Raw genomic sequence first — 15,652 nt, 5'->3', positions numbered from 1 at the left:
AAACAGGATTCCTGAGGTTTCTATGTCGGAAAGAGGGAACGCTGAAATCCAATCGGCTGCTCATGACACCTATTGTGGAAAATGTCTAACACACACACACACACACACACACACACACACACACACCTACATACTATCATGCGTCTTCACAATCCTCAATGAATCAGAAACGCATCTCGAGTAGGGATGACTCATTCATAAAGTGCTTTTGGATTTCAGCCAGAGATTTCTGTCGTACTCTCCCTGGCTGGAACATTTGAGTCTCGAATGCTTGAATTGGCTGAATTATATTGATTTGTCTCAACCGAGTTGTGAATGATTGAAGATTGTTGTCTTTATCTTTTCTGAAACTAAGCCTGTGTTTAAGGATTCCAGTAAGATCAAATACCTTTTACTTAACTTTGTCATGATTGTTTTGAAAGGGGAAAAAACAACTTTGAATGATTGTGTATGAAGCTGAAAAAACTAGTCAACTTGTCAATACAGAAAATGAATCCTCTGCTTGCAGCTTCTTGCTGCCCTTTTGTCCTTTCTATCATTGGAAATTGATATTTTTGTGGTTTGGACTATTAATCAAACAAAATGGCACATTTGAATATGTCGCCTTTGAAATTAACAATTAACATTTTTCTGAACCACTACTGACCAAATAATGAATTGATGAATGGGGAATGTTATCTGCAGACTAATCAATATTCAAAATATATTTTTTTGATGCAGCCCTAGTTGTAGGGTGTCTATAATCTATGACTTGAACTTTATATTCAAGAGGGATGGGCAATAATTCTTGTCATCATTTTTATATATCTGTCTGCTCTGATTAGATGTTGACATGGTTGATATCATATCCGAACAAATAAGTTTAACTTTAGATCTTGAAAACCTCTAGCAAAACGCTACTAAACCACCAACATAAGTTTATCTTATTATTGAGCACTATATGGTGATTATCACAAAATTAATTTTGGCAGATAATAGTAACTACTGATCTTATTATCTGAGTTTCCCCTCCTAACACATCACATCTATCCTTTCAGCCAAAGCCAAGACTTAACTTGACTCCTTTTTTTGCCTGTCATTTTGTTTCTGGGAGCCCTGTATTTTAGTATTTCCTTGACATGCCAGGGTCTGTCTTTGGAGGCTAATGATTGACTCCAGACTGAGCAGAGACGTTTTGTGTTAGTCATCGGTAGGATGCCAGACAGCTGGAAGGATGCTTATTAGTAAAAAAAAAAAATCTTCTGCAGTACACATAATTATCATATATATGGCTTTCATTCAAGGTAGATACCAGATTTGTTTTCTGTTGCAGTAGTGATGGGAAAGAACACTCCAGATGCTTTCCTAGTTTTATTCCTTGCGAGTGCAATTTCCTTTCTTATCAAAAATCCAGCCTTTTAGTTTTGTTCCTTTTCCCAACCTGCCTCCCTCTCTCCATTCCCAGACCACAGGAAATGACCAGAAATCGCCCGGGCTTTATTTCTGTGCGTCTCAAGAATAGCAGCATTGTGTTGTGTCGGAGCCTACGTTATTGTGGGAAAGTGGAGAGAATACTCTTAACCAAAACAAAGACCCTATGTGCTCAAAAGTATTTTGCCTACACACATGCAATACAAAAGATAAGCCTTCACGAGTTCACAGCTGTTTGGGCCTCTTGTTGATTTTATTTATTATAAAAAAAATTTAAAAAAGCTTTTTTAAGATGCATGCTGTTTAAAGTATTGACATATTTGTGATTGTGATTTAGAAAAACATTTTTCCTAAAGCCACTCTGGTATTAACTGTGGGTGACATTGTTATCCAGACGTTAAGGACGAAAGGTTGTTCTTGACCCGTAACTTTGTAAGTGTATAAAAGTATTATTTTCTTTTTACATAACGTGTTACACGAAAATATATCTTACAGATTGAACTCAAGAATGCCCGGTATTTTAGCCTTTGGAACAGGCTTTACACAAATACACATGTCTTTGTCTTTGTGATACCTCCCGTATGCATTTAGAAGTGTTTTATCCTTTGATGGTTTGTATTTGTATTGAAGTCTAGTTGTGATGTACCTGCAGGCTGCCTTTCTTGTTTTACCCTGAATCAGCTGATGCATTCCCCAGGCTATGGGAAGTTGAGGCCGAGGGTTATCTCATGCTTCAGCGTTACTTCCTCCTTTACAATTTGTTCTTCAGTTATGTAAGCTGTGTGCGCATCTGACTTTCTGCTCTGTGCATTATCATCAAAGCTCTTTCACATCTCACTTCAGTCAAACAGGAACACCTAGTCAACCCCATCCCTGCAACTGTGGATCTTCTTCACGTAGACCTTCTTTTATGTAACTGATCAATCAGGAAATGTATAAATGAATAAATACAAGCCATTTTAGCTGCCTGTAGCTGTGGTCAGGTTGATGCATAGCAGCTTGTCGCACTCGAGTATAAAACCTGAAGTGATCGGGGTGAAAAAAAGGTGACATAAACTGGTGTGTCGGCTAACAGAGCAACAGGCTGTTTTGCTTCTCATAACAGTATTGAAGTGTTTGGTGGGAATTTCTGGCCTCTTTCTTCTGATAACAACTTGCATAATAGTGGCTTGTGGGTTTGTACTAATGGATGTCCCATATTTTCATGAAAGTTCATGTAAGGCCAGGATGGAATAAACCTCCATCAATTTTATAACGGACCCCATATCATGATTTTGGCTTCCAATGTTAATTAAATTGTGAATTAGATTAGATTATGAATTTATATTTGTGATAGATAATTATGACCTCAGAAGGGCTGCCACTAACGACTAATTCTCCATCTATTTATCTATTGACTAGACGATTTGTTGATTAATCTAAACAATTCCTCCTTTTCAGTTCATTTTATTTTGATAAATGACTATGTAATTGTATAATGCAGGACATGCCTGACATTTTAAGTAAAGGTATTGAGTATCAAAAACATGTTCTCAACTCAATCCATATTATTTAAGTAAACTTACACGTTTTTAATCAAAACAGACTCTAGCATTTTTTTTTTCGTTCAACACGAGCTTTGCTTTAGTGTTGTTGGTATTTTACCAATCATTCAAACGCACAGCGATTCTTCATGCATCTCTTCTCAGTGTGTCGCATTGTCAATTTTCTTTTCTACTGCTCATGGCTACTCACAAGTGAGTCAGTGCTTCCGATGATCAGGCTACAACAGTCTATGATATTCAAAGCTGCATATTTTCAATACCAGTATTTGTACCAGTATCCACCTGAATACATAAACAAGGAAGTGAGCTATCATCTTCCAAACTAAGGTAGCATCTCTAAGACAAGGTACTTCCTGATCGGATGCCTATGGCATTTTACACTGCACAGATTAAACAAGTGGCCTGCAGACTTAAGTTGATGAGTTACTTTTTCTTCTTGAATCAGAGCAGCTGATCTTGGTAGTGAGAGCAACAAGCTAGTGTGCAAGCTCTGTCCTCAGTGAAACACAGATCAGATCAGAGAAACAAGCGTGACAGAAAATGACAGCAAATAGCAGTGGAGACTCACACTGAGCTGATATTGTTCTGTAACTACAGCGTTGAAGAGTCGCTCATGCAGCATCGCGATATATATCTTAGAATGGAGAGATTTTCACACCTCCAGTACCTTTTGGTCTTGTGACGCTGGGAGGAAGTGTGGATCACATGCCAGTCAACTCAGCAGATTAATCTCTCTGTGGAGTTGAAGTCTCTTTACCACTTCCAACCATATTTTCATTATAAAAAAACCCACTGATTTTGCAGCTGTAGTGCTTCATTAACTAGTAATCTTTGAGACAAGGTAAAGCCTTATAAGTGTTTTTCCAACATGGAGGCTGAGAAAAGCTGTGCTTTTCCATTAGAAATGGGATTAATAATATGAAGGGCTCTTTTTATATTATGATTTGCCTAGTCTTTATAAAGCCCAACTAGTCCTCAAGGCATTACTGTGTCAGTTCTTTTAGCCAATATGGCTGTGCATAGTCTATAATCTGTGTTTAAAACACTGATGGGTCTGTCAGTTTTAACTTTTCCCTCCTTTGGAGGGAAATCGCTTGTTTTTGTTCGACTTGTAGCTTTCAACACCAATTAATTACAGTCATATTTGCTATTCTATTTTGATATTCTGGTACTTTTCCCAACCCTGATGTAAGTGTATTTTGGTATGTTGTGTCCGTATGTGCATGTATGTGTGTGTGCAGTGTCTTTGCATGTGTGCACTGGTTGCTGCTTGCCAGGGCAGGGCTTCCTGTAGCTGTGATTGCTGCCCAGGCAGAGCAGAGATCCTTTGGTCTCTGTTCCTCTTTGGCTTTGCCACCTGGAGCTCCAACCACAAACCTGGCACCATCTCCTCTCCTCCCGCCTTTCTCCCGCTCTGTTTTCCTCACTTCCTGCCTTCCTTCTCATTATCCCCATATCTCTCTTTCTGTCTATCCATGTGACCCTTGTTTCTCCATCTCCTCTGCTTCCTTTTCATGTTTGACTCCCTCACTCCGTACAGCCTTCTCCTCCCTCCTGCTTTGTCTCTAGCTTCTTAATAAGCCCCTAACTCCCGCACACACACACACACACACACACGTACGTACGCACACACGCACGCACACACTCACTCACTCACACACACACGCACAGGCACAAACACACGCACGCACACACTCACTCACTCACTCACTCTCTCGCATTTGTAACTGTATCCCAAGCTCAGTGATTCATTCAGTGATTCAGAGAATGAAAATTCGAAGGTGGTAACAGAATCTGTTTTTCATTTTGGACCTTGTGATGCACATGTTGCCGCATTTTCTTTTCCAATTTATTTATTTTTTCCACTCCAGTTTTTCCCGTAAAACTGGAGTGTTTGATGTCTCAGAGAGCCTTGATGCCATGCAGACTAATTTACTCGTAAGCAATAGATTGGATCCGGCTGATCTTGGTAATAAGGCCACGGCTATTTAAAGGTCAGATGGATGTGGCTTTTCTGTAAATTGAATTGTATATAATGGCTATAATAAGGAGCACATCCCATTCTAAACAACAAATTTCTGCATAGAGGTGTATATGTTCACACATTTTCAAACAAGTTAGTCTCTCTCAAACACACACACACGTGTGTGCATGTCTTTGTGCGTGTGCGTGTGTGTGTGTGTGTGTGTGTGTGTGTGTGTTTGTAATTGAAAAATAATCTGGTTATAGTATGGCTAAAACACTGAGGTAGATCATGCATAGTTTTTATTCTAAGACTTAAAGCTAGTTATATATCAGCTCTAGATACCTTACACACACACAAACACACATACAAACACACACACACACACACACACACACACACACACACACACACACACACACACACACACATTCAAATAGCCCCCAAGAGCCTCAACTTCTACTTGATGGATCAAAACATTTCAATATCATACAGAAGCGCATGACAAGACATTCATTAAGTTATTAAAACCTAAGTACCTAGGGTCACAAGCAGTAACCATCAGGAATGCTGCATTTTAAGCCACTTTTGCACTGACTTCAGCGTGTAGCTACTGCAGATGTCGCCTGCTATGAATACATGACTTGAAGCTCAGAGACCTCTGTGTGTGTTCGTGTGCGCGTGCGTGCGTGTGTGTGTGTGTGTGTGTGCATTTGTGTCCCCGTCCTTGTCCATTGCATCAAACGAGAGCTGCTCCCAGCTGGGGACAACAGGGAGCACACAGTGGTGTGTGAGAGCTGATACCAAGCTCTTGAGATATAAATAGGACCTCCCTGCAACAAGGTTTCCACCAGCAGCACTGATAATTCTTTATGTGTTGTGTAAGCCTCAGTCAATGTGTGTCTTTGTAGATTTTAATTTCTCGGTTTTGCACAGCAATGAATGCCATCTCTCTTATTTTTTTGCATTCTTAATGTTGTGGTGGTGATGTTTGTGTTGGTATGAGGCTTAAGATTGGCAGCGTGTGTATTTCAAAGACAATGCTGGTTTCAAGGAAATTGCGTCTTGGCTCCGGTCCCAATAGGCCACAGGCAGGATACTGTTTACCGGCTACCACAGACATATAGCTACCATTTCCATATATATATCATCATCATCATCATCATCAACTATTAACCAACAAGTTTACTAGTGTGGTTGAAGTGCCTAACAAGCCACCCAGCTGCAACGATTACCCGATGCACAAACATACTGCCAACTGCAGTGTAACAGGCAACTGACTCTTTAGTTTACCCATGGAAGAATTAGCCGCGATGTTGTGTGCATTGTCATGGACACATGCAGCCACTTTCCTAGTAAGCCTTAGATCAATAAGTTTGGCTCTAAGGTTGTGAGTGTGTGTCTGCCTGGCATACTCTGTCCGGGTTTTTACCAGTGTATTGCAGCCAGGCCCAATGTACCATTGTTGAAGTGTCTGGGCGGTTAGCATGTGTGAGAATGAGTATGCAGTTAGCAGTGATGTTCGGCTGTGAGCGTAGCAGTGCAATGCATGTGCAGGTTGTGTGTCGTGATATAAACGCGACAACTCCTCATGAACCAAGCCAAGTTTCTGTGTCTTGCTTGCCACCTGCTGATTAAATGAAGGGTTTAGCACCAAAGCTTTAGGCTCTTGTTCCACTTCTGGTGTCAGAGTTACAAAATGATGAGGGAGGAAAGTGGCACCTTCAACTTGCGTGTTTTGGCTGTCCAATGTGAAGGTATTGAATTTACTTTGATAGTTAGGTAGAACAGTGCAAGTCCTCACATTTGAGAAGGTGGAAGCAGTGGACATTTGGATTTTTTGAAATGGTACCAGCTGATTCATTGACTAATAATTGTTCCCATTTGGTAGATCTCATGGCCGAGGTTCAGATAAAGAGAATGTACGAAGACTTTCTAAATGTCGGTTGGTCACAAGCTGCTTTCCTGGCAGTCTATTTTTTTTTTCTTTCTCTGACCTGTTTGACGCGTGCTTCTATCCAATAAAGGCAAATGACTATTGAGTGTTGTCAATGTCACCATCTGTTTGGAATTTTTGGTTGAGCTGAAGCCTCTGTGCTTTCACAGTCATGGGTGGGACATAAACCAGTAGCATTTGTTTGGTTAAACTATATTTATTTTCTTGCAAAGAAACCTGCAAGTGATTTCGACATTAGCCATTTAGTTGCTCAGGATTTTTCCATGCTGCTTGTGGTATCGACGCTGCAGGAAAAGATGTGCCATATTTCTGTAAAGCACATACGAGAAAAGAAGAAAGCAATCAGTGTGTTGGTGTGTGTGTGTCATTGTGAAGAATGTATTCATTGAGGAAGAAGAGGAGGGAGTGATGAGTAAAGTGTGGAAGGAAGAAAGAAAGAAATACGGGAATGCAGAAACTTTGACTTTATTGTGCAGGAATGTTTTCCATTTGTAATTTAGTGTGTTTGAATTGGCCTATTTTCTTCTGTCATTCCCTCCTGAACGCTGTCTAGCAAAACAATAAAACGATAACAAAGCGTCATGTTGAGGTTAGAGGTCCTGGATAAGAACAAAGGAAGGAGATCCACAACTGTATTAGCTTTTTTTTTGTTTTCCCTCACAACTTGAATGTCAAGGTATAAGCAAAGGAAGCATGAACAAAGATCTGGAGATCCTCATACCAGACGTCAGAAAACGATGAAAAGAAAGGGAAAACCATGGGAACGGAGACGGCCAAGCCCCCAGAGAGATACGGCAAGAGGAAGTTTGTGTGTGTGAGTGTATGCGCACGTGTGCATGTGTGTGTGTGTGTGCGTGTGTTGTGTGTGTGTCTGCGCATGCGTGTGTGTGTGTGTTGCGTGTGTGTGTGTCTGTGCATGCATGTTTGTGTGTGCGTGTGTGTGTATGTTCTGAAGTCAGTCAGTCAGTCAGTGCTGAGTCATCGCTGGGCTGGCCACGCAGATAGAAACAGGCTTCTGGGGGGGGCCAGCTGGAGGGGCACAAGGGGGCACGTACTGAGCATGCTCTGAAAAGTACAGGAAGGGAATTAGTTGTTGTGACAGGACATATCCAGGAACTTTAGTGACGCAATATTTAATGGTGCCAAGTTTTCACTCCCTCACTGACGCACGTGTCCCCCTGGTATGTTTGATGATACAAATGCAAACATTACCCGGCTTGTTGCGTGACAAGATTTCAAGTATTTGCAACTCTTCTTCTCTGAACGTCGTCGTTTAGGACACCGAGAGGGAGAGAGATGTTAGCTGAGAGATAACGAGAGATGTTGCTCCATGTTTGGCCCAACCACAACGAGCCCCCCCCTGTATTTTTTGTGGTTCTCTGTGATCTGTTGGACCAGAGTCTTGACCCCCCCCCCCCCCCCCCCCACACACACACACACACCCCTCCCTCCCACAAAGACACGCACGCATGCTCATATGCACACACGCACGCACTCGTACTTCCTGTATTAAGAATAAACCCTTCTGTGCTGCACTGGAGGAAGATGGTATGTACTGCACATATGTCACATTTGACAATTTGATAATCATAGTCTTGTTAATAATACTGCGGCTGATGTCTCACCGTCTTACTTTCTGAATATCTTTGAATGTTACTCTTGGGATGGGAAGCATAGTTAAAAGCAGTTGCATAGAAACAAGCTACACTTGTTATATAATGGGTGCTTTCATGCTGTAGTGAAGAATAAGACACATTTATTTCCCAAAACCTATTGATAATATTTCATTTAAGCAAGGTCATTGTTTTTCTACATGACAGCCAGAACATCTAGCAACTCTGCAGCTGATATACAACATTGAATCATCCATGTGCCTTCTGCATAAACTAAGAGGCTCCACTGTTGCATCAGCTAAGGCCCGTTGTGGTTCCCACTAATCATCTGTAACTATGAGTTCAGAGTACTCAGAGTCAGCAGTATATACACATGATGAAAGACAGGGGTAGGGCTCTCATCTATCTTATTGAATACTTAAGAATGCATCCTGTTTCCTCTTTTCTGTCTGTCTGCCTCAAGTACAGAAGTAGTGGTTAGTTAAAAATGGAAGATAGGTAAGGGCCTATGCGCTCTAGAAGAATAGGACTGTTGGCTGTTGTTGACTTCTTTCTGCACTGAACAGTGATGGCAAAGTGCTGCTTTGACACTATGGATGATGTTGTTTTAACCTATGACGGAATTATGTCCATATCATAATGAGCTAAAACCTCCAGGTATTTACACAGACAGGCTACTGAGATGGATCAGTGTTTAGTCACAGAATCAGTGAAGTTAAACAAAGCAGAGAACACAAAATGAGAAGTAGCAGAAGCTAAGCTGTAGGAGGCTAAGCAGTCCAAGGCTACCCTAGCACCACTACTGCAATATTTGCAAGTCAAATTTCCCCCAAACGACCTAGAAAAATACACTTAATAATCGCAGCGTCAATGTTTTGAGTCCCGAAACTTTGAACACGTTATCCCTCCTCTTCCTCTCCATTCATTTCCTGTAATATGTTTTACAGTCTGCTCTCAGAGAAATGGCAAAAGAGTGAGAACATGATCTGACCTGAACATCATCTAAAGCTCACTGTTGCTACCAGGTTTATTTAAAAGTTTTAACCAAACAGCATTAGGAAAATACCTCATCAGTATAATTGTATTATTATTAGTATTATTTGGGCTAGATATGGCAATGATCAAGTTCTTAAGCCATTTTATTAGATTATTTTTTATTTTTTTAATCAAAGCGGTTGCTCTTTGGGGACAAAGAAATAGAAGAATCTAATGAGAAAATGGGGTGTAGAGTCTAGTGATCATCAGTCCATGTAATCAACATGATCAGAGGCTAAAAAATAAAATGCAGAAGGAACCTTGAAACAGGTCACATGTAAACACACGGACACACAGATGGCCAAGCAGGCAGTGTGGTTGATTGAGACATTTTCAAACCGTACTTCCTCAAGTCAGAGCTTCATTCAGTGCGAATGACTTATTGCTGTTTTCATTCATTTCAAATACTTTAGCCGTGGTCATCCATATCCGTGCTATTTGGAAGGGATTTTGTCATTTTTATTGACTCCACTTCACTCTCCTCATTTGCTCTTTTCTCTCTCGGACTTTTCCTTAGATATGCAATTACAGTGTCTTTGCTCTTGATTCAATAGTTTTTTCCGAAAATTGAATGGTTACCAATTGTCCTTGGACTGAACTGCAGCTGTTCTTATCTATTAAGATATTCTATGACTGGTTGATCGCCAGAGATTCTTTGCCTGCTCATGTAATCCAATTTGGACTGTTTAAGATTGAGTACAGATAAAATCAGATTTTGGCTGTCCTTTCTCAATGTTTCAACCGTTTTAAACTTTCAAGTAGTTCAAAGAAATGCTCAGACTGTGTTGCCAGCGCTCAAGTTCTTGCACAACACTCCAGATTATCTTGAATTGCCTCTAATTACATTTCCATATCTCCCCTTTGTTTGTCCCTAAATCATCTTTTTTCTGCTTCTTTTCTAAATCATCCATCCCTCCACTGTTGTCTCCAAATCACCCCCTTGAACTTCACCTCCTCTCAAATCATCCGTTTCTCGTTTCCTCTTCCTTTGTCTATCACTTTTCAACCTTCTTTGTCTCACAGCAGTGATTCTCAGCCATTCTGGTTACTGCAATGAATGGTAACACTATCCATCCAGCCAACACCACCACAACATCGGGAGATGCTCCAGGCGCGGCAGCGCCCCCGAGAGGCTGGAGGGAATTCTGTGAGCTGCACGCCATCGCCACCGCCCGGCAGCTGGCTGGACTCTACCGGAGCTTCGCCAGAGAGCGGCCACAACATGACTTGCTCCCACCGGAGAACTTCTCCAAGCAGTTCACCGACCTCTTCCAGCAGCACTTCTGCCGCGAGGTCGACAAAGATGGCACTCCGCTCAGTCAGAACACATGCTCTGCCGCCACCGGTAGCGCATCCCTCACTGCTCCAGTGGCCACTCCTCTTCCGTCACAGGCTGTGATCGGTCGATTGCGGATCACATCTTTATCTGGGGTTCAGGACTATCGGGAGGCGGGCCGTCCAAGTGGTGGAGCTGCTCTGTTCACTGTGGTGTCACCAAAAGTGGAGCCAGTGGTGGTGAGTCGGGAACAGGAGCAGCCGCTACGATGTGCTGCAGGAAACCCAGTAGTGCTCAGAAGGTCAACTCGTAGCATCGGCAGTGGGTCGCTGCTGATTCGTAGCCGTAGCAATGAGGAGATCTCTGGCACTGATCGGCGTCAGGTATCTGAACGGTACTCCTCTGACTCTTCAACCTCCAACCCTGCACATGCTGACGTCACACATTTCTCTGTCAGTCAAATCCGGCAGACCGTAAGGCGGCTTCTCAAGAAACGGCCCAGCCCCCCCTCATCCCAGGACCTGTCGCCTAGTAACCCCAACCCAACCAATAATAACATTCCCCCAATTCATGGTGATAGAGTAGGCGGGATTTCCTCCACAAATGAGGAGGTGCCATCCCCCTCCTCTTCCTCCCACTCTTCCTCTTGTCTGAACTCTGAAGTCTCGCCCCCAAACTCTTCACACATGGCTGGAGTAGCCTCTCACTTCCTGGATCGCTTCCGTTGGTTACGCAGTGGAAGCATGAGACAGAGGAGGTCAGAGGTGAGCGGCTGCTGTAAAGAGGGCCAACTGAGGTACCTGCAGGTGGATGACACTATCTCAGACAGTCAGCCCCGCTGGCAACGCTGTCGCCTGCTGGTCAGGAGGATCAGGGACGCTCAAGTTGGAGGAAGAGGAAGAGGAGGGGAGCGGTACCAGCTGGAGCTCTACGATCCTCCAAAGGTAAAAACACTGGCTCATTTTTACATTAATGCACACATACAGGGCTCCAGACTGTGACCAAAATGGTATAATGCAAGTATGTGAGATACGATTTAACATGGTGGCATCCATGTGAGTGCACGATGATCGTTATGTAGCAGAAACATTAGCTACAACTTAACAAAGCAGCCCATTTAGTTGTTACCATGTTCCAAAAATGAAGAGGTCTGGAGCTGATTATTTAAAAAAGTAAGATGTGGAGAGAGAGCCGAAGGAGGTGCGGGGGACAACAAGAGGTTCTGACTCGACACTAATGATGAAATTGCAGGCAGGGAGAGGCCGACTGATCTGTTATCATTGATTAATACCAGTGGTGGAAGAAGTAGCCTTACTTAAGCATATGTACTAAAAGCACATTTAAAAAAACACACTGTTAGAAAAGGCCTTAATTCAAAATCATACTTAAGTTAAGGTATGTAAGTATACAATGAAGAATATGTTCTTAAAGTGTAAAAGTACTCATTATAATAGACTCTTTAGTTGTTACATTATTATATATCATAATATTTGATTAGCATTTTTGCATATTTACTCATAAATAAATGTAGTTAAGTAAAAAAAAAAAAACAAATAAAACATTTCCCTCTGAAATGCAGTGGGGAAGAAAGAAAGAAAGAAAAAAGTAGTAACAGCAAAATTATACTTAAGTACAGTACTTGAGTAAATGTACTTTCTGGTAGATACAAGTAGTTTCTTTGCGTAACTGATTAATACCATGCTGTACCAAAAAAAAAAAAGGGTGTGACCAAATGTGCTGGTGCAACTAACTCAGAAAGTTGGTAGCACCCGTGCTGCCACTGGAAATGTTAGCCTGGAGGCCCGACATATATTATATAAGCCAAGCAGTAATTAGATACATGTACCCATTGTGGGTGTAATGGCGGTCATGCATTATATGTCCATTATATATGTTTGATTCACCACACTCTAAGAAATACACACAACAATCCACACATTCATTGCACCGGACATAAATAGTCCCATGTAGTCTTTCTCGCCTCTCCAAAGGAATTATAATAACTCATGTGGTGTCTAAAGAGGCTGCAAGCTGGTTTCCCAGAGAGGAAGTTAGAGCTGGCTCACTTCAGTGATAGCTGAAATATATGTTGCATACATATTAGACATGTTAGTGAATATTCTTAAATGAGTCGGAAGTACATTTGTTTTCATAGTAAAGTGTGTAGCATTAGCAGTTGGCTACAAATGCTATAAGTTTCTTATTCTTAGTTTTTAATGACTTTAATGGAGTCTTTTGTAACATGAAATTGTGTCATTGGTTTTAGTATTCAGCATTTCCTGTCGGTCCCTTCTTCATACCGGTTTACTTGTAAAGTAAATCCAAAACCCTCAAAGTATATTTTATTTACAACGTTAAGTGATTTTGTCTTATTATTGGCCTTTTATCTTAGCTGTAACAAGCACATGCATGTAACTACAAGTATGTATGCCTGCTTGTATGGGACTGTGTATTACAAGAATGTGTTTGCAGTTCTTGCAAATGTTTATTGAGCTTCTTCTCAGAAATCGGCAGAGCACCGACACATTTAACAGTCGGAATGTTCCTCCGCTTGTGTTTCATATCTGGTCAAGATTGGTACATCAGTGGATCTTTTTGTGTTTATCAGTTAAGATAGAACACACAGACGTCTTTAAAAGGCTGGTTAACGTCACAATGCCAGGCTGTGTCACAAATGAATGTACATACATACGTTCCTGTTTCCAGCTGTTTTAGTCACTAGGCAAGCTTTTTCCCCCCCCATATAATCTCTTTGCTCTGTATTTCTTTTTTGGGTTTCATAAATGATAATTTGCCACATCTAAGAAGCTCCTTTTGGTGTACACTTTGCCACATGACAAAACAAGACCACAGCTGTGATGACTTTAGCTTTGTCTCAGAAGACTGTGTTTTTTTTTATTCATGGTTTTCATCACATCATACATTGCCTCAAGTGATTGTTTTATTCGTTTAACATCATTTAACTGCAGCTACAGAGTGTGCTGTGATGTTGAGCAGGCTTTTGGTGTTAAACAAGCTGAAGAAGCCAAAGAGTGATATTACTTGTCTGGTCACAGCTTAGACTCTAAAACTAATCCAAGCATCACGTCTGTTCTTGTCCTTGTGTGCAGAGTAGAAGGTTCACTGTTAAAACTATCATTTGGTTCACACTGATAACCTTTTGAGATAGGATAACGGATATTTTGCCCTTTAACCTAGTTAAAGAAGCTTGAGGAAATGGAGTTACTGTCTTTACTATAGATTAGAGTAAAGATGGATTTCATTTAGGTGCACCTTGCCGATTACTGTCACACATTTCTTTGGAATCTTAATACGTTTTCAACATTAATTATGAATAATGCACAATAATGCACAGTAATTGTGTTCAATAACTTTGTTCAAAGAATCTGCAATATGCATGACTTTTTTACCCTTTGGTAATGTGGTAAATATGCCTCCTACACTATTTCCTGTTTGTTTAGGGTTTGCTTCAGCCAGTCACAGTGTTTCTACTTATTACTTCATTATTAACATGTCAACTCAACAATTAGAAAATACGAAATTGTCACATTTCAAGTACATTTGTTTGAGTCACATGCATTTTTACATTTCGTAATGAGAAAGATCAGCTTGCCCTCGTCTGTCTTAGCTTGACAGCTCATCACAACACAGCAGGATGTCTTTTTTTCTATTATACATGCTTGACTCCACACATCAGACCTCATGGCATAAAACCATGCAATATTTCCAGAAGGTCCAGCTGCAAGGCTGCATGTGCTTGCACACCCAGTCCCCCAAGATCCCCAAACCAGTAATCAGAGTGGCTAAGTTGATTGCTGTCCTAGTTGCCGCTCTCTACAGTATAGGGCAGCAGAGTTCAGCCACTTAGGGGTGTGTGCAAGTATGTATTCTGGCACAAGCAGAGGTCAAAGAAAAATACGTTTTAAGCCTGTGTGTGTGTCTGAGTGCGTATTAGTGATTGTAGTGTTTTATATATAGAGCAGCCCTCAAAGCTTCAGCCAGCTGCAACCCTAACCATGTGCGTGAGGTAATTCACTTAATGATATAGCATATTTGATCAGAATGGGAAGGCATTGGCAGGATTTTCTTGGCTGATTGCAATGCTGCTTTATTTAACCAACTGCACTGCTGCTCTGGCTGAGCTTTCTCCCTCTCGTGTGTGTGCGTGTGTGTGTGTGTGTGCATAATCTTGGCAGGGCAGAGAGGTAAGGCCCTGAGAATGGCCTTAAAAGGAACGAGAGCTGTGGACTTGCATGCACACATTTTAACATACACAAGAGGGGGGGAAAAGCACACATGGTCACACCCTAAAAGAATTTAAGTCATTTAAGCACACATACTGTTTTGGTGTTATAAATTGTGCTGGTGCCATTTCCTTTTTATGGATGTAAATTACACACACTTTCTGCATGTGAGCATGCATGACTGTGCAGAAGATGATAATCCATGGGTGTCTATATTCATTCCTAATTGCATCTTTCTGTGTGTGAATATCAGTGAACTCATTTCACAGGACAGAGAAAGCTCCAGTAAAGTAGTAGAGCCAAGTTTTTGATGGAGTGCTAATGTAAATCTAAATGCAGCTTTAAACTGCTTATTCGAATAACCTATAGTGAGTGAAAGCATGCCAGTCACCATAAGAATGCATCAAACAACCATTCCCTACTTTGTCTGAAGACAGAGGTGAATCTAATTTAAAGGAAAATAGGAACATGGTAGTGAATATGGCAGTCAAGCTGCTCCCATGTATTTTGCCATATTTATAGTCTAGTGCGTATGAATGAATGCAATGTTTTGTCCAAAAATAACCAAACTATTGTCAAATTACCTCAAAGATGTCATGACAGTTGTGCT

The 15,652-nt window shown here is 41.2% G+C and overlaps 1 protein-coding gene across 3 annotated transcripts in view; it reads left to right on the top strand.

Annotated features, from left to right (window-relative positions):
• Positions 1 to 15,652, top strand: part of sh2b3 (SH2B adaptor protein 3) — a 44,880-nt gene that overhangs the window by 4,048 nt on the left and 25,180 nt on the right. Inside the window, exons 1-2 of one of the 3 annotated variants that reach the window (XM_084025044.1) lie at positions 8,339 to 8,422; positions 10,546 to 11,742. In XM_084025044.1, coding sequence (XP_083881170.1) covers positions 10,576 to 11,742 — 1,167 coding nt within the window. In that variant the 5' untranslated portion in view covers positions 8,339 to 8,422; positions 10,546 to 10,575. Of the gene's footprint in view, positions 1 to 8,338; positions 8,423 to 10,545; positions 11,743 to 15,652 lie in introns of those variants that run through there. The other 2 variants (XM_084025043.1, XM_084025042.1) reach the window with 2 other exon arrangements.

This window comes from Eutrigla gurnardus (genome assembly GCF_963514095.1).
Source record: "Eutrigla gurnardus genome assembly, chromosome: 13".
Classification (NCBI taxonomy): domain Eukaryota; kingdom Metazoa; phylum Chordata; class Actinopteri; order Perciformes; family Triglidae; genus Eutrigla; species Eutrigla gurnardus.
Note: the sequence above shows the minus strand (reverse complement) of the source record. Positions and strands in the feature narration are given on the sequence as shown.